The 25,750-nt window shown below is 39.5% G+C and overlaps 1 protein-coding gene across 1 annotated transcript; it reads left to right on the top strand.

Annotated features, from left to right (window-relative positions):
* Positions 1–35: 35 nt before the first annotated feature.
* Positions 36–24,242, top strand: dnah10 (dynein axonemal heavy chain 10). The gene is made up of 78 exons (XM_067520000.1): positions 36–409; positions 697–806; positions 911–1,019; positions 1,103–1,218; positions 1,413–1,620; positions 1,752–1,909; positions 2,134–2,364; positions 2,539–2,729; positions 2,885–3,083; positions 3,175–3,369; positions 3,547–3,717; positions 4,004–4,180; positions 4,283–4,426; positions 4,568–4,734; positions 4,811–4,962; positions 5,076–5,240; positions 5,358–5,565; positions 5,698–5,854; positions 5,979–6,458; positions 6,539–6,697; positions 6,794–6,910; positions 7,011–7,113; positions 7,236–7,414; positions 7,501–7,712; positions 7,884–8,044; positions 8,160–8,389; positions 8,469–8,591; positions 8,668–8,901; positions 9,012–9,235; positions 9,321–9,590; positions 9,686–9,869; positions 9,977–10,111; positions 10,321–10,473; positions 10,570–10,758; positions 11,150–11,296; positions 11,405–11,596; positions 11,717–11,835; positions 11,922–12,080; positions 12,225–12,360; positions 12,435–12,557; positions 12,647–12,778; positions 12,879–13,095; positions 13,270–13,389; positions 13,511–13,656; positions 13,743–13,895; positions 13,985–14,245; positions 14,335–14,507; positions 14,586–14,679; positions 14,833–15,000; positions 15,128–15,316; positions 15,603–15,774; positions 15,868–16,071; positions 16,164–16,244; positions 16,419–16,616; positions 16,744–16,905; positions 17,020–17,194; positions 17,485–17,666; positions 17,790–17,926; positions 18,010–18,227; positions 18,398–18,619; positions 18,835–18,982; positions 19,131–19,410; positions 19,510–19,739; positions 19,842–20,115; positions 20,212–20,316; positions 20,442–20,596; positions 20,679–20,833; positions 20,914–21,094; positions 21,266–21,466; positions 21,699–21,908; positions 22,024–22,119; positions 22,210–22,381; positions 22,471–22,602; positions 22,788–22,999; positions 23,082–23,249; positions 23,382–23,562; positions 23,640–23,785; positions 23,868–24,242. The coding sequence occupies exons 1-78, from the start codon at positions 181–183 to the stop codon at positions 24,012–24,014; spliced, it is 13,713 nt and encodes a 4,570-aa protein (XP_067376101.1). The 5' UTR covers positions 36–180; the 3' UTR covers positions 24,015–24,242.
* Positions 24,243–25,750: the final 1,508 nt, after the last annotated feature.

Here is a 25,750-nt window from a genome sequence, read left to right as displayed (position 1 = left end):
TGCCTCCCAGTCAACAATCCGGAAACAAATGTGCAGCGAGAGCATAATAGTTGTCAAGGCAACGACAAACTCTTGAGCCGCTAGCAGCAGGACGCTAATATTGAGAAAGTTTTAAATGGCGACACGTTATGCAGAAACGAAGGAGTTGTAATTTCTGTAAACGTTATCTTGTCAAAAAATATGGTCCACGACGATTTACGAGTGGAGTGGATCCGACAGCGGGTATCTGCCGGGTTTAATTTGTCAGGCTGTCCCAACTGTTTCGACGAACTGCTCAGTAGAGGAGATGGTGAAGAAGAGCAGGACATTATCCGGTTTTTGAATGTTGTCTCTGAAGAAGATTCGTCCTCTTGTCTTCTGTTTTTCAAAACTATCAGAGAGGAAGAAATTGAAGTTAAAATCCCAGTTGGTAAGTAGGCTGTGGTTTTGCCCCCAGTTTGTACCTCTAGCTAATAGACGGATGTTAGGATTTGTTAGCTTTGAGATTTTCTTTTCAGTCCGGTCATATCTACCTTAGTACTAATACTAAATTGTTATCACATGGCGGGAAACGCCCAAAAACTATAGGTATGTAGGCCTTAGATAATCATCAATTATGTTTTTATAATGTATTTATTGCCAAATTTTACTGAGGTTGCAGTATGTTTATGTTTAGAATTTAGTTGATGTGCATAACTGTGTCACCTTGTATATAAGAAGTCAGTAAAGATGCAGAGTCTTCTGATGCTGAGGGCATGCCCGGGACCGAAAGCGAAGAACAGATAACGTCATACTCTGAGGAGGCAGAGGAGCAAAGTCCCATTCATGTGCGGTCAAACTTTATTTGGACAATCCTATTTCGGTTATGGTTGTGTGTGTGTTTGAAATAATCTACCAGTGCACACATGTTTACCCCATTTCTGATTTTCAGAGGACAGAGATTCAACTGGTCTATAACACCGAGCTTCATGTAGCAGTAAATCGATACCCAGAGAGGTTTTTGAAATACCGTGTTTTCTACTTTCTTAGAAACACAAAGGGTAAGATAACAATTTACTATAAAACATGTCCAGGCTTTTATTGCACATAAAAAGAATGAAATTATCTGTTCTGTTTTAAACAGAGACCATTGTTGAACCTTTGGACATGAATGAAGCTAACATCCTGTTGCCCAGGCTGTTTGACATTGGCATGCAGAATGGAGACCCCTATACAGTGCTGCAGAACGAGCTTGCCAATGTAAAAAAAAGAACATATAGATTAAAAACAGCAACTTAAAAAACTTTTAGTTCATATAAACCTATAGTAATGTAGTAACTTAAGTAAAAACAGCTAAATAAAAGTTAACATCCATACAGTATATTTTTGAAATTGAAGATTTGTTCTTTAGTAAAGGAATAAAACATGTATATTTTCATTGTGTTACTTGTCAGGTGTTTATACCCCTACTAACTGCTCAGCAAATGAAGGAAACTGATGGGGGTTATCAAAGCAGAACAGCTTCTCCTACAAAGGTGACCGGTGAAGATCAGAGTCTACCACAGTTAAGGGAGCAATTCGCGGTTCGGGATGAGTTGCTCCACAGGACTTACAAGTTTCTGGGGGTGCTTAACACAACTGTCCAGCACCTTCAGTTTCAAGGTTTGTTTTATTTTACATACTGTGCTAAAAAAAAAAACAAGCTTTAAACACAATTGTTATGCTTATTTTAATTTCAATTTCATACCATATAAAAAAACAAGACATTTTAAAGATCACTCTCATCATCACAGAGGGGATTATGCTGCACATCCCTGAACTAGACTTGGAGCCAGATGTGAATGTACTGATTTCTAATTCAGAAATGGTTGAGGAGTTGGATCAGTGTGTTAGGAACTGGCAAACTCATATTACTATTGTTATCGAGGAGCAGCAAAACAAAAAGCCACAGGTTTGTGACTTTCCTTATTTTCTAAAAACAGACGAAGTACAGTTACAGTAGAGACTGTATACTTCAGCTGAAGGACTTACAGTCAAACCTAGCCTTCACGTGTACATTGAGATGTCTGAACTATAACCATAAATCAAATCCCAGTTGTCTTAAAATAAATTTATTATGTTATATAATATCCATGTATGTATCAATGTCAACCATTCGCTTCCCATTTTCCACAGGGACCTGGGCCTATGGCAGAGATAGCTTTTTGGCAGGATCGTGCTTTCATCCTTAGTACTATGAGTGAGCAGCTGAAACAGCCTGTGGTAAAAAAGATTTTGGAAGTTATTGGCAAAGCAGATGCCAGCATTGTTCAGAGCCTGGAAGGGACAGTCACTGAAATTACTAGGTACTGTACAGAGGCAAAGGATAATGTACACTTCCTCAAGACAATGGAAAGATATTTCATGGTGAGCTGGACATTTTAAAATTGCATTTCTGCTTAAATTTCTTTCAGTGACTCTTTTTTCCTATTTACTATTGGGATGTAACAACGAGAACAAGTAGTTTTTCTTTTTAAGACGTTTCCAAATTAAAATAGTGACTAATAAATTGGTCTGCTCTTTTTCACTGCTGTCAAGTAGAATCTGGCTACTGGAGCAAATTTTGGCGTAATTCTGGAGACGATCCCAGCTCTGATGAACACATTGCAAATTGTGTGGATAATCTCCTCCCACTATAACACAAATGAGCTTATGGTCCCTCTAATGGAACGTATTGCCTGGCAGCTGTGCGAACGTGTGACTCAAGTAATTAACGTCCACACATTATTTAAGTAAGTATCAATTAATTTTACATTGGCGGTTTAGAGCTTAAGATGTAACTATATTTTGTAATGTTTGTGTTTTTCAGAAACCAGTCAGATTACTTTATACAATAGGTTGTTTTCTAGTTTCAGTATAACCGAACTATGTACTGTGCCTTGGACAGAGACGAGAGGGTTGTGGCCAAATCCAAGGTGTATGATGCTAAGCAGATCCTAGATCAGTGGAAGTCCTGCTACTATCTGGTGCGTGCTGAAATCGAAGAGTCAGGCAAGGGTCCACGCTGGGAATTTGACAGCAAGAGGCTTTTTGAGAGGACTGATTACATGGCTTCTGTTTGCCAGGACCTGTACAATGTTTTCCAGGTCAGTGTACATGCACTTCATAAATACTGACCTCTCAATGCATGTCTGAACATGTGAATTTATACAAAACTTGCTTGTTTGTGTTATGTAGACTTTGGAGGAATTCTATAACATCTTTGGCCCAGAGGTGAAAGGTGTGACTGGTAAACTTAAACTGATTGATGAGGTGCTGTACAGAGTGGATAGTTTGGTTTTGCCCATTGAGAAAGTCAGTTTTAATCCTTTCAACATCAGTAAGAAGAACAGCTGGGGATTGGTCATGCAAGAATTTGCTACTACAGTTCAGGTGGGTTTAAGCATTCAGGAGATCATAGATTACCCAAGATGTGAATTCTGCACCAACATAATTTAATTAATCATGGTAGCATCAACATACACTTCGTTTTGATTCAAAACAATGTAGACAACGGTCTGTGCTGAACCTCAGTTATCAAACTGATGTGTGTTTGATTTGTGTCCTCAGGCTATTGATGAAGAGGCCATCAACTTCATTGATGAGTCTTTTGATACACTGCGGTCCTCAGCTGATGCATTCAAAATACTCCTGAAATTCAAAGAGATCCACTCGAGAGAGACTATCAACAACCATTTTATGAGAAAGTTTAATGATGTCTTGGTACAGTTTTGCAAAGAGGTACTTCACGTTGAAAATAAGTAATGTGCTGGCTGATATTTGACTTTGCAGTTATATTCACAATACTTTATACGTTTGTAAAGATATTAGATCAATACTAAGATTCAGTTTAGGACCAGTGATTCTGACTCAAAATTCAAGGTTGGGTTTAATAATTCTGGAAGCTAATTCTTATGATACTAAAGCTGGAAGTTATGTTTCTGACGTCTTCATCAGCGCCAATAAATGAATAAATAATACCAATTTAAATATTTCATAAAATACTAAAGTCTTGTCTATGATATAGGTGGACAGTATAAATAAAGTCTTTAAGGCAGAGAAGGATAACCCACCGCTAAATAAGAATGAGCCTCCTGTCGCAGGATGTATCAAATGGGTTCGATCCCTTCTGTACCGCATCAAACACACCATCCTTCCCTTTCTTGATGTACCAGAGATAATGGACAGTGAACAATACAAAGTGGTGAGATATCTCCCTTTTATGCAATTGTCAGTATATGTCAGTATATTTCAAATGTTTTTGGACAAAAAAACTTTTTTGTTCCTTCTGCTGCATTCTTCCCAGGCCAAAGAAAAGTATATTGAAATCGCAGTACAAATGAGAGAATATGAGCAGAAGAAGTATGAGGACTGGCTGGCCAAGACTGAACGAAACTTGCCATTGCTAATGAAAAAACCCTTGTTGGTCACAAATGAAAACCTTATTCAGGTAGAAGTTGTATGTATGTATTTACTTGCTTCAATAATATGAACAAACTATCACAAACAAACTAACTTGTGCTCTCCAGCTCTCTCACCGACTCTCTCACTCATTTTCCTACCTTTGTTTTGATGTTTTTCTTATTGTAAGGACGTCCCACAAACTGAAAGCAGCCTACAGAGGTGTCTGCGATATGTTGTGAACTTTGCCCCAGAGATCAAAGAAATTATTTCTGAGACAACCAACCTTATGTCTCTGGGGTACTCTGTTCCTTCTCTGGCTCAGAATATTGCTCTACAGGACCACAAATTCATTGGGTAACGGTACTCACTAGTCATTGAAAATACAGATTAATGTAACGTCTTGCCTTACCTGTTTCTACCTTGGTTTTAGGTATGTTTGTGACCTTAACAAGCTTGTCAACACCTACCACTCTGTATTGGACAGCTTGAATGAGGCAAAATTTATTATGTTGTATCAAAAGATCAAAGAAGTCAACAAAGAGCTGCATTTTGGGTGCAAAAGACTCAACTGGAATTGTTTGGGTATGGTACATAAAGAGGCACAAATGTGTAATTTTATTTACATATATTTGATGAGATGGAATTACTATATTATATTGTCTTTAATATAAATATGTGCTGGTATTTGGGTTTAGGTATCCCTGACTTTAACAAGCGAGGAATGGAGGTTGTCTCTAAATTTCAGACAGTTGTCAACCAGATTCAGAAAAATGAGAGGGATATTGAATCCAGGTTGCACTCCATAGCAATGACCAACTTATTGAAATTTCCAGTGCCAGATAACTCAAATGACTTACCAGGTAGGACCAATCGAATGACATTATTAACTGGATATAGTTATTACTGTCCTGTATCTTACAATGGAGGAAGTCCAGCTTATTTCCTTTGACTTATAGTAATTGCACTTGTTTTCCAAGGTGTCAAGGAGTTCTGTGAACGCATTGAGCAAGAGCGGGCCAAGTCTGTGAGTTTGTTGAAAAGGAAGTATGCCGACATTGGACCCCTCATCACTAAGACAGAACATTTGATCATGGAAACCAGCAGCGGCAATGCTAAGTGCATGGCAGATTATTATGCGTGCTGGGAACACAAGGTGCTGGACTGTCTTATGAAGATGGTGCTGAGGTAATTAAGTAACTTAAATGTTTTTGATTATAAGTAATTTGTGAGCAGTCATGGTCCCTGTTCTTCTGAAATCCAGTACAGCATCTTTGGCAACCTTTGTAGCATCCCTTTAATTTAATCATATTTATTTAGGAGTATTGATGCCTTCAGCGTTGCGATAATGGGAAATACTGCGCTTTTTCAAATCGATGCCATCCTGTCTGCACCTAAGATTGTATTGCAACCCCAAAGCTGTGAGATTTACTGGCTGATCATGCAATGTATTAAAGACTGCATCGAGAGCACCAAGGTGAGGTCATCATGATTTTATTTGTTTATTTTATTTTTATGTAGGACTCAATTTTTGTATATTATTTTAAAACGCTGTATCACTGATGCTGTGACTTCATTCTTCTTACATTTTTGCATTTCAGCAATTTGTGCGTTGGATGCGTGGGACTTGTATTGAGTGTCCCCCACAACATTTGAGTGGTGAAGATGAAGTGGTGATATTAAGCTTCTGTAGTGATGTGTGGCAACATCCTCAGATAAATGAGAGTGCCAAAATGGTCTCCGATAAGATTAGAGGGCTGCTTAATGTTGTGGATCGGCACCTTAACCACTGGAAACGCTATCGCCCTCTTTGGGAAAAGGACAAGACTATTGTCAATGAAGAGTTTACTGCAAGAAAACCATCCTGTATCATGTATGATGATAAGCTGCAGTTCTTTGCTCGTATTAAGCAGGAGGTGCTGCTGGAGCCTCACTTTAAGAATTACCACATCATTCATCTAAATCTGGACCCTCTGGCTCACACAGTGTGGGAGATTGCTGAGTCCTGGATCAGTTCTCTGGGTACCCTGCTCAACAAGCCTGCCAAAGAGGATCTCTTCAACTTAAGAGATGAACTTATGGTAGTGAATCACGCTACACTTCTGTTTATAGTATAGTATAGTTTTTTATGCAGTTTTCATTGTTTATTTTTGTTAAACAGCAACTCTCTACAAAGCTGAAACAGAGCCCTGACACTTTAGAAAATTTGAAGTCTGTCCTTGGAACCATCTCAGACATCAAGGATATGTTTCTAGATGTGGAAATAAGAATTAATGATATCAAGGAAAGATACAGAACACTAGCCATGTACAAAGTGGAGGTACCGTATATTTAATGGTTGGCAATTGTTCCTTGAAAGCACAAGTCCATATTTGTTTCCTTGTTGAACTTCATGTGCTCTATATTCCATTTATAGGTTGGAGAGGATGAACTAGAAGTGGTGGCCAAAATTGATCAGATTTGGAGTGACCTGTTTGCAGAATCCAGACAGGTAGATCGAGGTCTGACTGATGTCAAAAAGTCATTTACTCAGGTAAACACCCAAACAATCTTCTTAAACCAAACACAAAATGTACTAATTTATACATCTATATTTACGGTTCTATCCATATTTTCAAATCATCGTTGTAAAGATAACAAAAGAGAAGAGTGAAGAGTTTAAGCAGGAGTTGTCCATCTTTGCTGAAAGCTTCCATATGCACGGTCCTGGAGCAGTAGGAGATGATTTGGACAAAGGTACTTGGGCACTTGAATCCTGCCCTAATTGGTTCTTTAAAGAACATTATGTATATATGTAACATTATATATATATTATAACGCTAAATGTTATTGGAAATACTGTCTCTTGTTCTTTGCAGGACTTACCATCATGGAATCATATGAGAAAGACCTTGCCAAAATATTAGGAGGAAGGCAGGAGCTTGCTAATGCTGAGAAGCTGTTAGACCTACCAGTCACTATGTATCCAGACGTTATCAGCATACAGAAGGAGATGCAGGGCTTGAGACAAACATATGGAATATATAAAGCTTATAAGGTGGGATGTGGTGGTTGTCAGTTAAATTGGTAAAAAATTATACACAATTCTACTCAGTGTGTTTAATGTGTTTGTTCATCTTTCAGGATGCAAAGGCCGAGTGGTCTCAGACCTTGTGGATGGATTTAAACATTCAGGTGCTACAGGAGGGAGCTGAAGGATTTATCAAAAGCTTGAGGCAGCTGCCCAAAGATGTACGGGCATTGCCTGTGGCCTTCTTCCTTGAAGGACGTATGAAGGAGTTCAAAGAATCTCTGCCTCTTCTGCTGGACCTAAAAAATGAGGCCCTCAGAGACAGGTCAGTATGTAATTTGACACCATGACTGGAATAATTATGTGTCTCAAAACAAAATGGCAATTTTTACCAGATTAAATAAATGTGTGTAGACCACGATGTAAATGCATACATTATATTTATTAATCAAAGAAAAAAAATGAGATTATAATGTTTTTATATTTTGGACTGCAGACACTGGAAAGAACTGATGGAAAGGACTGGCACTATGTTTGAGATGAACCCTGAGAGCTTCACTCTGGAGAACATGTTTGCTATAGAGTTGCACAAATATGCAAATGTCATTGGTGACATTGTCACAACTGCTGTGAAAGAGCTCAGTATTGAGAAGGCAAGCTTCCATATTTGTGAATCATCTCAAACTAGAGTTCTATTGTTGTGCTGGTGAAATCAATTAATCCATTATAATATATTTTCCGGATGCTTGATTTTATGTGTGCTTCCAGGGAGTAAAGGAGGTGGTAGAGGCATGGGAAAACATGAAGTTTAGTGTGCAGCCCTACTTTAAAGGCACCCAAGAACGTGGTTATATTCTGGGGGCAGTGGATGAGATTCTGCTGAATGTGGACAATGATGCCATGAATTTGCAGAGCATGGCAGGCAGCCGTTTTGTTGGACCCTTCCTTGGCACTATACAGCAATGGGAAAAAGACCTGTCATTTATCAGTGAGACCATAGAGGTCAGTAAGAGCCCAACAATCTCCCAACACACATTAGCTGATTCATGAAATCCCCACTGAATACATATTTGGTGCACAGGTATGGTTGTTAGTACAACGAAAATGGATGTACCTTGAGAGCATATTCATCGGGGGAGACATTTCCTCACAGTTACCCGAAGAAGCTAAAAAGTTTGATAACATTGACAAAAGGTTTAAAGAGGTAGGTGTTGCTGTTACATAAAAGTGTTTCTGCTGCTGGATTAACTACACTAAGTTCTCCTTAATTTTCTGTGTAGATAATGAGTGACGCAGTGAAGCGTCCAGACATTAAGCGGTGTTGCCTGATTCCTAACCGGCTAACAGACCTGCAGGCACTGAGTGATGGACTAGAGAGGTGCCAGAAGAGTCTTAATGACTACCTGGAAGCCAAAAGGAATGCCTTTCCTCGTTTCTTCTTCATCTCTGATGATGAACTGCTCAGCATTCTGGGGAGTAGTGACCCTGCCTGTGTCCAGGAGCACATGATCAAAGTATGAAGAATAGAAAAGATATAAGGCATTAAAGTAGGAATGATCAGAATCACTCTTTGCCTGTTGTGTGAAACAATTTCCTGATGTATTTGTTTTCTTGGTTTTACAAGATGTATGACAACATTGCATCTCTGAGATTTGATGTGGAAAGCAAAGGAGACACAGTAGCTGGGGCTATGGTCTCTGCTGAGGGTGAAGTGATGGAGCTGAGGAAGCCCATCTCAGTAGAGGGCAAGGTGGAGGAGTGGATGATGGGTGTATTACTGGAGATGAGGAGAACCAATAGACTCATCACCAAGGAAGCAATCTTCCGCTACTGTGAAGATAGGAGCAGGTGTGTAGATGCCACGTATGTAAGCAATTTAGTCTGGTTCTGTGCAAACCAGTAACCATAAATGGTTTCTTCTTATTCCCATTAGGGTGGATTGGATGTTACTGTACCAGGGCATGGTGGTGCTGGCTGCAAACCAAGTATGGTGGACCTGGGAGGTAGAGGATGTCTTTAAAAATATGAAGAAAGGAGAAAAGCATGCACTGAGAAACTATGCTAAGAAAATGCACCAACAGATCGATGAACTAGTAACGCGTATTACACAACCTATGAAAAAAAATGACAGACGAAAGCTCAACACTGTGCTTATCATTGATGTCCATGCAAGAGACATTGTAGACAGCTGTCTACTAAATAGGTAAACTTACACATTGCTAGTTTTCCTTCATCTGACATGACAGTGTAATACACGATTGAAACTAAAGTTAAATAACAATTCAATTCTATTTCCAGTATAATGGATGCACGAGAGTTTGAATGGGAAAGCCAGTTAAGATTCTATTGGGTTCGGGAACATGATGACCTATTTGTGCATCAGTGCAGTGCTTCGTTCTCTTATGGATATGAATATATGGGGTTGAATGGTCGATTGGTTATCACCCCACTGACAGACCGTATCTACCTCACCCTCACACAGGTTTGCAAATTTGTTTTAAAAAACATCTAAGCACACCCATGTCAGATGTTCTGTCAGATGTTTGACTGCTGGATGCCTGTATAATGTGATGTGTATTTTTTATGCAGGCTCTGTCCATGTACCTGGGTGGAGCTCCTGCTGGACCAGCTGGTACAGGAAAGACAGAGTCCACTAAAGATCTGGCGAAGGCTTTAGGCTTGCTGTGTGTTGTCACAAACTGTGGTGAGGGCATGGACTACATGGTAAGAACCTCGAAGAGAAACTCCTAGATTTATAAAACAAATACATATTTAATTTACACATTTAAAAAACACCTATTGAATAATAGATATTGTCTGTATTCATTGAGTATGTGTGCTTACAGTATATTCATGCACTTCTGTTTAAAAAACAGATACATTTGTATTTGTCAGTGTTTTTTTCCCTTAATACTTTTCTTCTTTTTTTGTAGGCTGTGGGTAAGATCTTCTCTGGCCTTGCCCAATGTGGAGCCTGGGGCTGTTTTGATGAGTTCAATCGTATTGATGCCTCAGTGTTGTCAGTTATCTCCTCCCAAATACAGACCATACGCAATGCTCTCATTCTGCATGTTAAAAGGTTTCATGTAAGTCTCTCATAGCTATGCAGAATAAAAATACCCCAATTTTGTTGCTGACTCATATTCTCCCCTAAACCACCGTCTTCTCACTTTGCACATCAGTTTGAAGGGCAAGAGATTGCCCTGGATGACCGCATGGGCATTTTCATCACCATGAACCCAGGTTATGCAGGACGCACTGAGCTGCCAGAGTCCGTCAAAGCCCTCTTCAGGCCTGTGGTTGTCATTGTACCTGATTTGCAGCAGATTTGTGAGATTATGCTCTTCTCTGAGGGTTTTCTAATGGCCAAGGTGGGTGTTCCTGTAAAAATTATATCATCACTCTTTAGCTTATGCTCATATCTAAAGCACTGTATTAGAATCAGATTCATAATACAAGAGAATGCAGTGTGGTCCAGTATTGACAGTAAAGCACAACATAAAAAATAACAACATACAGTAAGGTACAGCAGATAGTGTAGGCATAATCATGAACATAACAGTGGCACAGAAGTAACACTGAATTGTTTATATTCTTTGTAGTGGAGGTTAAAATTAATTAATTTGAAGATGTTTTTATATTTAAGTATGAACAATTCTATCTCTAAGCATTTAAAAATCTGTACCATGAAATACTAACTGCTTACTTATACATGTCAGTTTTTTCTTAAGGATTTTATCATTATACTTATGTTCAATTCAGGTACTGGCTAAGAAGATGACAGTACTGTATAAAGTTGCACGCGAGCAGTTGTCCAAGCAATCTCATTATGACTTTGGCCTGCGTGCTCTAAAGTCTGTCCTGGTGATGGCTGGAGAGCTGAAGAGGGGCTCACCAGAGCTCAGTGAGGTATAGATCTAAGATTTTTTCATGTTTCATTTAAATATAGTGAATATAAACCAGTTGCGAACCAGTTTTTCTCAAACTGGTTTTTTTCTTTCTGGTTCTTTTCCACAGAATGTGGTGTTGATGCGTGCTCTCAGGGACATGAATCTGCCAAAGTTTGTGTTTGAGGATGTGCCCCTGTTCCTTGGGCTGATCTCAGACTTATTTCCTGGGCTGGATTGTCCTCGTGTTCGCTATCCCAACTTCAGTGATGCTGTTGAGCAGATCCTGCAAGACAACAAATATGTCATACTGCCTAATCAGGTGTCTAATCTGGTTCTTCTTTGACATACAAACTTTCTTACACTATGTAAAAACTGCTGACTTTCTGTGAAAAATATTTATCTTAGTTTAGAAAATGTACATGTATATACTGTGTTCTAGGTGGATAAAGTGGTGCAGATGTATGAGACAATGATGACGAGACACACAACTATGATTGTCGGTCCAACAGGGGGAGGGAAATCAGTTGTGATCAACACATTATGTCAAGCTCAGTCCAAGTCAGTGATTCTATACATAGTCTAATTTTACGTTTTCCTAATTTTTGTGTAGTCATTACTAGCCTTATGTCTTATCTCATCATCAGATTGGGTTTGCACACCAAGATGTATTCCCTGAATCCTAAAGCCATGAGTGTCATTGAACTTTATGGTATTTTGGACCCTGACACCCGAGACTGGACCGATGGGATCTTATCCAACATCTTCCGAGACATAAACAGGCCTACTGAGAAACAAGAGCGACGGTAAAACAAAACAAAAAGGAAATAAAGGAAACATTTAACCAATCACCCTTATGTCATGTATTCTTTTGATTAAAAGAAGAGATAAAAGTAACTGCCACATTGTACATAAAATACATAAAGTAAATACTTACTTATGACTCACAGGTACATTCTCTTTGATGGGGATGTGGATGCACTGTGGGTGGAGAACATGAATTCGGTAATGGATGACAATAAGCTCCTCACTCTGGCCAATGGAGAACGGATCCGTTTACAGAGTCACTGTGCCCTGCTGTTTGAGGTTTGTGTTGATTTTAGAGGTTGGTATAAGTATCACAATATTCAGAGCATGTTGTAAGAACACTATTATTACAGGTTGGAGATCTGCAGTATGCCTCTCCTGCTACTGTTTCTCGCTGTGGGATGGTTTTTGTTGACCCCAAAAACCTGCGATACACCCCTTACTGGGAAAGATGGGTGAACGGCAGGACCGACACAGTATGAGAAAAAAAGCATATAAACATTTTTTTAATTGTATGTATGATTTGAGATTATCTCAAGACGGCCTTTGTTTGTTTTTTTTATAGGAACAAAAGGTGCTTAACAAACTTTTTAAGAAATATGTGGACAGTTCTATTGACATGATTATAGATGGTGTTGTAGATGGCAAACAGGGCCAAGAACTTAAGACTATTATCCCTCAGACGGATCTCAACATGGTAGGTTCATATATTCTCTCACACATCCACTTCATTGCCTGTGTTTAATTAAATCTGCATGAATATGTAATTAAAGAAATTAAATTAAATGTGTGTTAAGGTGACTCAACTGTGCTTGACACTGGATGCGCTGCTTCAGAGTGAGGGCATCACTGATGAAGTCCTAGAGTGTTACTTCCTGGAGGCTCTGTACTGCTCACTAGGGGCCACCTTGCTAGATAATGACAGAATAAAGTTTGATGAGTTTATCAAAAGACTTTCCTGCCTAACCACAGTGAATGATGAGAAAACCCTGGCTGGACCTGGTGAGATCCCAGGTAAAATCAAAGGAAGATTTAACTTTAATAATGAAAGATTCCAAAAAATGGTGAGATGCTATTAAAAGTCGGCATTGATCTAAAAAAGGCCCAGTTTTACTTTTTGAATACAAATAGCCTCACAAGTGTGTTTTGTATCCTATTAGTGATAACAAAATGTTTACATCCATACAGGATACCTCCCGACTCTGTATGATTTCCATTTTGATGGAACAAAGCAGAAGTGGGTTCCCTGGAGTTCTCTCGTCACCAAATACATCCACAACCCAGAAATGAAATTTGCTGATATCCTTGGTAAATGTTTTATGACCTGTGATGCAAAAATCATCCTGCATATACTATTCTGTGTATAGATTTTAAAATGATTGTCATTTGAGTCTCCTTCCACTTTAATTTTTCTCATCCTTTCCCTTAGTGCCAACTATCGACACCACAAGAACTAGCTGGATCCTGGAACAGATGGTGAAGATAAATCGGCCAGTGCTTTTAGTTGGAGAGTCGGGCACATCCAAGACCTCCACCATTCATACGTTCCTGAAGAACCTTAATATAGATACAACAGTGAGTTTATCATCTAACTACTGTATTTTGTCCAGAATTCTGTCATTTTACTTCAAATATATTAATTTCTTCCATTCTGTTTCTAGATTACTCTGATTATCAACTTCTCATCCAGAACCACTTCAATGGACCTTCAAAGAAACCTGGAGGCCAGTGTGGAGAAAAGGACCAAAGAGATCTATGGGCCTCCAATGGGGAAGAGACTGCTGGTCTTTATGGATGATATGAATATGCCAAAGGTACCTGCACCAAGCTCTCAACCATGTCTTTCATACAAGACAACACCTCTGTGTTTGGCACTATTGTAATATACTGTCTACTCATCCAGGTGGATAGTTATGGCACACAACAGCCTATCGCACTTCTAAAGCTGTTGTTGGACCGAGGAGGCATTTATGACAGAGGGAAGAAGCTTAACTACAAAATCCTTAAGGACCTTGGCTTTGTTGCTGCAATGGGAAAGGCAGGGGGTGGGAAAAATGAAGTGGACCCCAGGTTCACTTCCCTCTTTAGTGTCTTCAGCATCCCATTCCCTTCACTGGAGTCCCTTCACCTTATATATGCTTCCATTATCAAAGGCCACACCGTAGTGAGTATTAGTTTCCTACATAAATCCATACATGTCAGAATTGCAATCATACATATCACTCAGATTTAGTACCTGCTCAAATATTTTAGGCATTTGAGGATTCCATACAGAAGATTTGTGATAAAGTCACTTCATGCACTTTGGAACTGTACAACACCATCATCAAAGAAATGCCACCTACTCCCTCTAAGTTCCACTACATTTTCAACCTGAGGGATCTGTCAAGAGTCTGCAATGGGTTGACCCTCACCAAACCTGACAGGTCTGATCTATCATACACTTCACTTCTTCACGTCTATGTTTCTCAATGTCTTTCTTTTACCTGATTTCTCTCAAACAGGTTTGTGACTGTCACCCAATTTGTGCGTGTCTGGAGAAATGAGTGCCTAAGAATCTTTCATGACAGACTTATTGATGAAACTGAAAAAGCCTTGGTAATTACTTTTAACTTAAAAGTAGATATGTACTAATAATATATAATACTTCCTTTTTAGTTATATGTATAGTTTAATATGAGACATAGTAAATAGTTTTGTTGTGTTGTTGCATTATTTTTTTATGGACCCAATAAGTGTTTGTTCCATTAGGTCCAAGGGCTTATAAAAAACTTGGTTGAACAACATTTCAACTCAGACATGGAGGCAGTCATGAGGGACCCTATTCTTTTTGGAGACTACAGGACAGCACTCAGCGAGACTGAACCGAGGGTCTATGAGGACATACAGGACTATGATGCTTCAAAAGCTCTATTCCAGGTAATATGAAGTTATTAACTGTGGCCTCAGTTTTTGTTTGGCAATATTATTATAATATAGAGTAGTTTAATTGAATCTAACAACATTTTATTTTCATTTCTATTCTATAATTATTTGCATTCTGCAGGAGATTCTAGAGGAGTACAATGAAAACCAGTCAAGGATGAACCTAGTACTATTTGATGACGCTCTGGAACATCTGACCCGGGTGCACCGTATCATCCGCATTGATCGGGGCCATGCATTGCTTGTTGGGGTGGGAGGCTCTGGCAAGCAGTCACTCACGAAGCTCGCTGCTTTCACTGCTGGGTGTGAGGTAGATAAAGTAGTGCAATTTATTTTTTGGGGATAGATAAAAGTCATATATGTTACATGTACTGTACACATGAATGTCAAGTTAAACAGGGAATTATTTAAGATACAATATATATTTCCATTTACTGCGCTAGAATGTGACATTTTTGGTATCATTCATAAATTCAATAAAGCCAAAACTGCCAACGAATGCACTGGACAGAAAAAAAGGTTTGAGATGTTAAGGAGCATAAAATATTTTTACAAAATACTCTCCAGCATCTTTTAATAAAATGTATCTTTCCCAGGTGTTTGACATAAAGCTAAGCAGAGGATACAGTGAGTCAAACTTGCGTGATGACTTGAAAACACTGTACTTGAAGCTTGGCATTGAAAATAAGAAGACTGTTTTCCTCTTTACTGATGCCCATGTTGCTGAGGAAGGCTTCTTGGAACTCATTAACAACATGCTCACCTCAGGTCGGATACCACTCTACCCTCCTGGCTCACACTAAATGTATCTTTCTTGTAAAGCTATGGCTACGGTACTCTAATCATACTTCCTTTTTATAGGCATTGTTCCTGCATTGTTCCCTGATGATGAGAAGGAGTCAATTCTCAGCCAGTGTTACGCAGAGGCTCTAAAAATGGGAGCGGGTCCTTCTAAAGAGAACATATGGCAATACTTTGTCAACAAGAGTGCCAACAATCTTCACATTGTATTAGGCATGTCTCCAGTGGGGGACACTCTAAGAACACGCTGCAGGAACTTCCCAGGTAAGATGCAGTGCTAGGCTTCACTTTATTTTTAATATAATTTTTATTGTTTATTTTATTTCACAGACTGTGTGTGTGTATGTCTTTCTCAGGACTGATGAACAACACTGTGATAGACTGGTTCATGCCATGGCCTCCACAGGCCTTACTTGCAGTGGCTCAGACTTTTCTTGGTGTGTAAAAATGTTTTTTTTTTTTTTTCATGTATATCTTATGGAAAGTTTTATGTCAGATTTTCTATTTAAGGTAATTCTGCATTTAGCCATACAGCAAGAATATTATGTCTGACTCCAGATAAAGTTTTTAAGAACTGAGAAATTATGTTTTAATTCTTTTTCTTTTGACAGGTGAAAATCCAATGATTCCTGAGGCACATTCTGAACAGGTTATAGCTCATGTATGCATGGTCCATAGATCTGTGGGTGACTACAGCAAGCTATTCCAACAGAAACTTAGGCGTAGTAACTTTGTTACACCAAAGAGCTACTTAGATTTCATAAATACCTATTCTAACCTCTTGGAGGAAAAGGACCAATATATCCTGGGTGAGAACACATATATTTGGGGCCTCCGTTGTAGGGGTTAGACTGATGCTACACACCTTTTGGGAAATAAAATATTCTGGAAGTTTTCACAGACATTACTTTTACATTTTGTTTTCTTCTGTTACAGCTCAGTGTAAACACCTAGAAGGAGGTGTTGATAAACTGAAGGAGGCGAGTGAACAGCTGGCTGAGATGAATGTCAAGCTAGCAGAGCAGAAGGTGGTCCTTGCTGAAAAGTCCGCAGCTTGTGAGGCTTTGCTGGATGAGATTGCCACAAACACGGCTGTAGGTCAGTAAGCACCTGCATCTCTTAACTTAGGGTTGCAACAAACATAGTGTAATGTAGAATTCCAAAAGTCAATGCAGCTGTTAAAAACTCCACAAAAAATAACTTTCCTTTTAGCTAATGAGAAAAAGACCCTGGCAGAAACCAAAGCCAAAGAGATCGAAGAGCAAAACACAGTGATCGCTGTTGAGAAGAGAGAAGCTGAAAGTTCCCTGGCTGAGGCTATGCCGGCATTAGAGGCAGCCCGTAATGCCCTGCAAGACCTGGAAAAATCGGATGTCACAGAGATACGGTAAACTCTCCTTACTTAAAGCATCACGTCATTATTTTGATTAAAAAAAAGGACTCGTTCATCAGAATGAATGAAGTGATAAACAATGACATTTGCAATGCAAGCTCCCACACTAAATAGGGTATTAGGGAATGGGGTATTTATATTCTAGAATTTTTGAATGAGAACAAATTAATTATACAACTAAATAATGCATTTTCATACAAAAAAGTGAATGTATGCCGTCTGTTAATCATTCCCTACCACTGTCTTCTTTTTTCTGCCTTTATTCTCTGTTTGCCAATGTACAGATCCTTTGCAAAGCCACCTAAACAGGTGCAGGTGGTTTGTGAGTGTATCTTGGTGTTGCGTGGCTACAAGGAGATCAGTTGGCAGTCAGCTAAGGGGATGATGTCTGAAGCTAACTTCCTGCGATCGCTGATGGAGATGGACTGTGATTCGATAAATAACAACCAGGTGAAGACTGTCCGAGGTAAGTCAATTCAATGATCAGTGGAGACCTACTGTAAAAATTATTTTTCCAATGTACTGCATAGTGGCATTTGTATTTGTTGAGTGCGCCACAATTGCTGTCTTTGCACTTTCTCCTTGCTAGGCTTCCTAAAAATTCTTCAAACAAGCTTTGAGGAGATGCAAGCCATTAGCAAAGCTGGATCAGGAATGCTCAAGTTTGTTGAGGCTATCATGGGTTATTGTGATGTCGCTAGGGAGATAAAACCCAAGAGAGAGAAGGTAATGTAGGGTTTGCATGTTATTACATCATGCTCTGTAAGAAGACATACTTATTAAACAGCTATATTTCCAATATTTTTTAGGTGGCACGCCTAGAAAAAAACTTCTTTCAGAGTAAACGTGAGCTGGAGCGCATTCAGAGTGAGCTTAGCAATATCCAGACAGAGTTGCAAGCTCTTGGACAGAGATACCAAGCAGCTATTGAAGAGAAAGGTCTGCTACAGGAAGAGACTGAGCTCATGGAGAGGAGGCTCGAAGCTGCTGACAAACTCATTTCGGGCCTGAGCTCTGAAAATGAACGGTGAGACTGCAAAGATGCAACCCATAGTCACAACACTTGAAGTTACAATACAAGCCTAACCATCCCTGCTAATCACAGAAGTTTCTTTCTAATGTCTTGTTTTTCAAACCTTTATTTCTCCACCTGTCTTTCTGTACTACTATTCCCTCTTTTCAACTGTCCCCTCTCAGGTGGACACACGATTTAGAAGAATTTAAGCAGCAGCGGGTGCGTCTCCTAGGTGACTGTCTGATTGCTGCTGCTTTTTTGAGCTATGAAGGGGCCTTTAGCTGGGACTTCAGGGATGAAATGTCATACCAAGTATGGGTTAAAGATGTGCAAGAGAGAGCCATCCCCTTGAGCCTTCCTTTCAAAGTGGAAAAAATTCTTACTGATGAAGTAGAAATCAGCAGGTGAGAAGAAGTGTACTCATGACAGATTTTGGAAGTTGAACATGTGAACAAACTATAAATTAGTTGTATTACATGATCAGATTAATTGTTGTGGTAGCCTGACTGGTGCATTTTTGCAAATATGTGTCTTTGTCTTTATTTTGGTTGTAATGAAAACTCACTAAGAGGACTATGAGGTTAGTTATGTACCATATAAATCCTGTGTTAAACTGTAGATGGGGCTCAGAGGGCTTGCCTCCAGACGAGCTGTCAGTGCAAAATGGAATCCTCACAACCAGAGGAAGCCGATTTCCCCTATGTATTGACCCTCAACAACAAGCTCTCAACTGGATTAAGAAGAAGGAAGAAAACAACAACCTCAAGGTACAAAACAATTCATGCTTATACAAATCATTAGTGTTCACATGTCCTAGGATGAGTGTTTTTAACAGTTTTCCACTGCTAACACTGGCCCTATAAAAAGAGTCATGACATGCAGTCCCAGCAGTGTGATTATCTTTTTTCTCTCCAGGTCTCTTCTTTTAATGATCCAGACTTCCTGAAGCAGCTAGAGATGGCCATCAAATATGGCTTCCCATTCCTTTTCCAAGATGTTGATGAGTACATAGATCCTGTAATTGATAATGTCCTGGAAAAGAATGTAAAAGGAGCAGAGGGCAGACAGGTTATCATGCTGGGTGACAAGGAGGTGGACTATGATCCAAATTTTAAACTGTATCTCAACACCAAGCTGGCTAACCCAAAATATTCCCCATCAGTGTTTGGAAAAGCTATGGTCATTAACTACACTGGTAAGATCCTTAGGACTGGCGACCATAGTTTTTAAAAGCATATAGTAAATTTTTTCTCTGTCTGTATCTGCCCATGTATTGTATTTATGTCACTTGTAGTTACCCATAAGGGTCTAGAGGATCAGTTGCTGAGTGTTATGATGGGCTTTGAAAGGAAAGAGTTGGAGGAGCAGCGTGAGTTTTTGATCCAAGAGACAAGCAACAATAAGAAGCTGCTGAAGAACTTCGGGGACTCTCTGCTTAGAGAGCTTACCACATCTACAGGCAATATGTTGGATAACACAGAGCTGCTTCACACACTGGAGGAAACAAAGTCAAAAGCCAGTGAGGTCAGTTTGGTACAGCAAGCATCAGTGGACAAATGAAAGACCAGCAGTTTCACTGTAGTTATTAATCCTATTATCTTTGTTGTTTGATGTTATGATCATCAGGTATCTGAGAAACTGAAGTTGGCTGAGAAGACATCCATGGACATTGATAAACTCAGAGATGGGTACCGACCTGCTGCTAAGCGAGGTGCTATTCTGTTCTTCGCACTGACAGAAATGGCTTTGGTGAACAGCATGTATCAGTACTCACTCGCTTCCTATCTGGAAGTGTTTGACTTTTCACTGCGCAGATCCCTGCCTGACTCTGTCCTGTCCCAAAGACTGAAGAACATCATAAACACTCTGACATACAGTGTTTATAACTATGGCTGTACAGGTAAAATAATTAGTACTGGATGGAACATGTTTAAAAATACAACTGTTTATGTTCACTTTGTAGGTTTTATAATCTGAACTGACTGTATATCACTAGGTCTGTTTGAGAGACACAAGCTGCTCTTTTCCTTTAACATGACTATCAAGATTGAGCAGGCAGAAGGAAGGGCGCCCCAGGAGGAGTTGGAGTTCTTCATTAAGGGTGTGATAGTAAAATTTAAGCACTTTGAAATAAAACTTTGAATTACAGTAAACACATACAAATGTGCATGGACACAGTGTTCTACACTATAGTCATTTTAATGATTCCCCCCTTCATTTGTAAAGGGAATCTGTCTCTGGAAAAGAGCAAGCGCAAAAAGCCTTGTGACTGGCTTCCAGACCAGGGCTGGGAGGATATAGTGAAACTTGCAGAGCTCTTTCCTGAGCAGTTTGACTCTCTGCCTGATGATGTGGAGAAAAATTCCTCAGACTGGAAGTCTGTAAGTGACCACAGTGATCTGAATCAATGAAGACATATTCCTTAAATGAGAGTTTAAACTTTTTTATTCTTTTTCTTGCCAGTGGTATGACTTAGATGGACCAGAACAGGCTCCATTCCCCATGAAATATGAAAAGAACCTGTCAGCTTTTCAGAGGCTGCTGTTGCTGCGCTGCTTCCGTGTTGATAGAGTCTACAGAGCTGTGACTGACTATGTCACTGTCACCATGGGCGAGAAGTGAGACATATACTATCACTGTGTGTACAGTACTATATAAAAAGTGTATCTATATCCATATTTCTTGTATTTCTGTTTAGATATGTACAGCCTCCTGTGATCAGCATTGAAGCCATTTATGACCAAAGCACACCTTCCTCCCCCATTGTCTTCATCTTGAGCCCTGGCTCTGACCCAGCCGGTGACCTCATGAAACTAGCTGAAAAGTCAGGCTTTGGAGGCAAATTCAAGTTCCTAGCTATGGGCCAAGGCCAAGAGAAGGTACTAATGCCTTTTCCAGATGAAGGCAGTTTCACTTAAAGCTGTAAAGCTGTGTAGGTGACATAAGTTTAGATATCACTAAGTAGTCACACTAAGTAATAATAGGAAAGTAAAGGTTATTATATTGTAATCTTTTTGATCTTTTATATACTGTTCTGTGATGTACTGTAGGTAGCACTGCAGTTGCTTGAGATGGCAGTGTCCCGTGGTCAGTGGTTAATGTTACAGAACTGTCACCTGCTGGTGAAGTGGCTGAAGGACCTTGAGAAGTCATTAGAAAGAATCACCAAACCCAACCCCAACTTCCGTTTGTGGATCACCACCAACCCTATAAAGGATTTCCCTATTGGTATATTGCAAAAATCTCTAAAGGTGAAACATATTTTCTCTTTTCTCTTGAGCAGTTCCCGCTTAAATTGTTTGTAGATGGCAGGGTTAACTAAGATCCACAAAGGTATTCTCAACGAGGTGTATTGTACTTGAATGTATTTAATCCACTATATTTCTTAAAAATATGTCATAATTAGAAATCCAATACATAAAGGGAAACATTTTGTGTGAATAACACACTCAATCACACTTGTCTATGTAATATTCAATGCAGGTGGTAACTGAACCTCCCAATGGACTGAAGCTTAACATGAGAGCCACATACTCTAAAATGTCCAATGAGACCTTGATTGCATGCGCACACCCTGCTTTCCGCAGCCTGGTGTATGTGCTGGCCTTCTTCCATGCAGTGGTGCAGGAAAGACGCAAATACGGCAAGATTGGTTGGAATGTCCCATATGACTTCAATGAGTCAGATTTCTTTGTAAGTGGTCATTAAGAATACTTTAACTGAAGATTGTATTTTTTGTTTTTGTGGGGGTGTTACTGTATATCTTCTTTTTCCTCAACGGTTTAAACAATGTACCTATACTCAACAGGTGTGTATGGAGATCCTGAACACCTACCTGACCAAAGCTCACAATCAGGGAGACAGCAATATTCCCTGGGGAAGTCTTAAATACCTTATTGGAGAGGTCAGGCTAAATTTGTTGTAATTATTAATAAATTGTGTATGTATTTTATTAACTAATGCTAATTTAATACACATATTTTCTCTCTGATAGGTGATGTATGGTGGGCGAGCCATAGATAGCTTTGACCGCAGGATCCTAACTGTCTACATGGATGAGTACCTTGGAGACTTCCTCTTCTACACCTTTCGTCCATTTCACTTCTTCAGCAACAACGAAGTGGATTACAAGATTCCTCCTAATGGGCCCAAAAAAACATATGTTGGTTGGTAATTTCCATTGTCTTAGGAACAGTTAAATACGGGATTGTTAAATGTCTGTCATCACTCACAACTTAATCCTGTTGTTTAACAGATGAGATTGAAAACCTCCCACTGGTAAACACACCAGAGGTATTGGGTCTCCATTCTAATGCAGAGATAGGTTACTACACACAGGCAGCTAAAGACATGTGGATTCACCTAATGGACCTGCAGCCCCAAACAGGTAAAGAGATGAGTTTCATCTATCTTGCTTCTTAATTGATTTACCCTCATATTCAGTTCCAAGAACATCACCAGAAGATTTTTTTCCAGAAGTTAAAGGTGTTCCATGCTGTTGACAATCATTTACACGCTGCCAATTGTTTTCATTCCTATCACCTTTACACACTCTCTTCTATTATTCTTCAGGTGAATCTGGTGGAAGCATCAGTAGGGATGAACACATCAGCCAGGTGGCAAAAGACATTCAGAACAAGCTGCCCAAGTTATTCGACATAGATGTGATCCGTAAAAAGTTTGGGATGCATGTTTCTCCCACCTCAGTTGTGCTACTACAAGAACTTGAGCGCTTCAATAAACTAGTGGTCTGCATGCAGCATTCTCTGGCTGAGCTGCAGAGGGTGAGAAGGAGGGGCAGTGGATTGTAAGATACTGGCCAAAAAGACAGCTTTCAGTATGTTCAGATTCTCTTGTTTTTCTTAGGCCTTGGCTGGTGAGGTGGGTATGAGCAGCGAGTTGGATGAGGTTGCTCGTGCACTTTTTAATGGTCACATCCCTGCCATTTGGAAAAGGTTGGCACCTGACACTCTTAAGTCTCTTGGCAACTGGATGATTCATTTCAAAAGGCGTTATGAACAGTATTGCTGCTGGGTGAGGATAGACACACACTTTCACAGTTATTTTTTTTAATACGTAACCTTATTTTCTGTCTTTACACAATGGTTAAGAAACAAGTTCAGAACATATTTTTATGTTTTGTGTATTTCTGAATTATGTCCTCAGGTGGATAAAGGAGAGCCAAAGGTTATGTGGCTGTCAGGTCTCCATATCCCTGAGTCCTACTTGACTGCACTAGTCCAAGCTGCGTGCAGGAAAAATGGTTGGCCCCTGGAACGTTCCGCTCTCTACACACAGGTGACCCAGTACTGTAGTGAAGAGGAAGTCAGTGACAGACCTGGACAGGGTAATGAAAAGACACTCACCATGTACAATATGATTACTAATAAGTAATAAAGACTCATGGCCTTTTGTTTCTTGCAGGCTGCTTTGTGACTGGACTGTATCTGGAAGGAGCAGACTGGGACATCGAGAACGGATGCCTGGTGAAGACTAAACCAAAAGTTCTGGTTGTTGAACTGCCCATTCTTAAAGTCATCCCCACTGAGGCACATCGCCTCAGGATACAGGTGTGAACCACAGGCCTCCTTACTATACTATAGTTCACAAACTTAATTTTTTTTCCTAACATGTATGTGTTTTGTACCATAGAATACACTGCGGACACCAGTTTACACCACATCCTTGCGGAGGAATGCCATGGGTGTGGGTTTGGTGTTTGAGGCAGACTTGTTCACCACCATGCACCTCTCCCACTGGGTGCTCCAAGGAGTCTGTTTATACCTCAATGCTGACTAAAGACAGCCCTCTGGCTCACTGAGCTTTGGTTTAAAATTTGTGTATGTTTTAAAAATAAATTAAATGAGTCGTTAGGTTTGTTTAACTCATTACCTACTAGATCGCTTTCATTATTTTCACACTAGATGGCAGCACACAACAGGGGTCTTGTCTTTTATTCTGGGCAGCAGCTCCAGGGATTTCTCACTGATGTTGTAGTGCCAGTAGACTAAAGTAGGTCAGGATCTTTCAGGCCTAAAGGTGTATTAGTTTTTTACAATCAATACATTTTTGCAATTCAATCTGAAGTTTTTTCTTTCTTAAACTAATTTCAGGATTCTGTCCATTTCTAAAAATTATATTAGATACTGACTATTCTGCTGAAGTAAGTGGAGCATAAGCTGCTGCATATAGTAAAACATGTAACACTGGCTGAAGGCTGTTACACTCTATTCAAGGTTTGCTGCAGTATGGGTAGCTGTGGATTCTTTGTATAGGTTTAGAGCAACGACAGATTTAGTGCAGCTCTGAATAATTGGTGCTGCTGAGGTCAGCTTGCCAAAGCAGGTGAAGTTTACTCTAATAATCAAACACCCTTCAAGGATCTGGCAGCTGGTGGGGCAGTGAGGTCACAGAAACAAAAATAAAAAATGTTTGAGTCATAACATGTTACATACATCACATAATAATAATAATAATAATAGATTTTATTTTTAATAATGATAAATTAAGACAATAGAAAGAAAATAGAAATTAGCAAAGATGAAAATGTCAATGAAAATAAATGATACAGGTACTGTATATAGAATACATTTGACCTGTCCCTTGTAAGTAGCAGCATTTAAAAATTAGTTTTAAAGAGGGTGTTTATCCGTCTAAAAGTGACAGTAAGAGTATTCTAATAGAGAGTGACTTAATATGAAATGGCCTCTCCACCAGTTAAATTTTTTTTCTTAGCTCTGAAATTACATAATAGTCCTGCTGACTTAAAGCAGAGGAGGGTAGATTAAACACATAGATTCGACAATTGTGACAGATATATTGGTGCCATGTCATTTAACATCTTATAGGTCAAAAGAAGCAACTTAATATCAGACCTAACCTATAGGAAGCCAGTAAATCATGTAAGTGATGCAAGCATTTGTGTAATGTAATATGATCAAACTTCCTAGTTTTGGTAGTACCTTAGCTGCAGTGTTCTGGACCTTCTGCGACTTTCTAATGCTGCACAATGGTAGATCAGACAACAGTACATTGCAGTAATCCAACCTAGATAGTACAAATGCATGAATCAATGGGCAAAAGGGGCAAAAAAATGCATTTTAATTAACCTACACTTCTTATAAGTGAGTAGATCTCAGTAAATGTACAACCACCCAGACGATGGATTTTTTATTCATTTTTTTTGTCCTTTTCGGCTTATCCTGTGAGTTCAGGGTTTCCACAGCAGATCATTATCCACATGTTGATTTGGAACAGTTTTTATGTGGGATGCCCTTCCTGACACAACCCACCCCAATTTCTACCAGGTTTGGACTGGCACTGCACAGCTGTGGAGGGGAATAGGCTGTTAGGGGTTCAGAATAACTGAAGATATTAAAGATAAAGGTAAAGATTCCTCAGTGGAGCACAGCTTTGTGTCTCTCTTCAGAGGTCAAAATTATTTTCAGCTGCCTGTGACTGAGGGGTTTACAATAAACCTAAATTGCTCCAGTTCCTGCTTTGCACCATAGCCTGCATCAAGTGGCCTTATAAAA

Source organism: Channa argus, chromosome 11 (assembly GCF_033026475.1).
Source record: "Channa argus isolate prfri chromosome 11, Channa argus male v1.0, whole genome shotgun sequence".
Taxonomy (NCBI): domain Eukaryota; kingdom Metazoa; phylum Chordata; class Actinopteri; order Anabantiformes; family Channidae; genus Channa; species Channa argus.
This window is presented reverse-complemented; position numbering and strand designations above follow the sequence as displayed.

Bases quoted from the DNA above. Each gene is read 5' to 3' on its own strand.
- dnah10 (XM_067520000.1), top strand. From the start codon at position 181: ATGGTCCACGACGATTTACGAGTGGAGTGGATCCGACAGCGGGTATCT. The intron at 15,775-15,867 runs GTCGGATACCAC...TCCTTTTTATAG, and splicing joins TAACAACATGCTCACCTCAG to GCATTGTTCCTGCATTGTTC. The intron at 16,617-16,743 runs GTGAGAACACAT...CTTCTGTTACAG, and splicing joins AAAGGACCAATATATCCTGG to CTCAGTGTAAACACCTAGAA.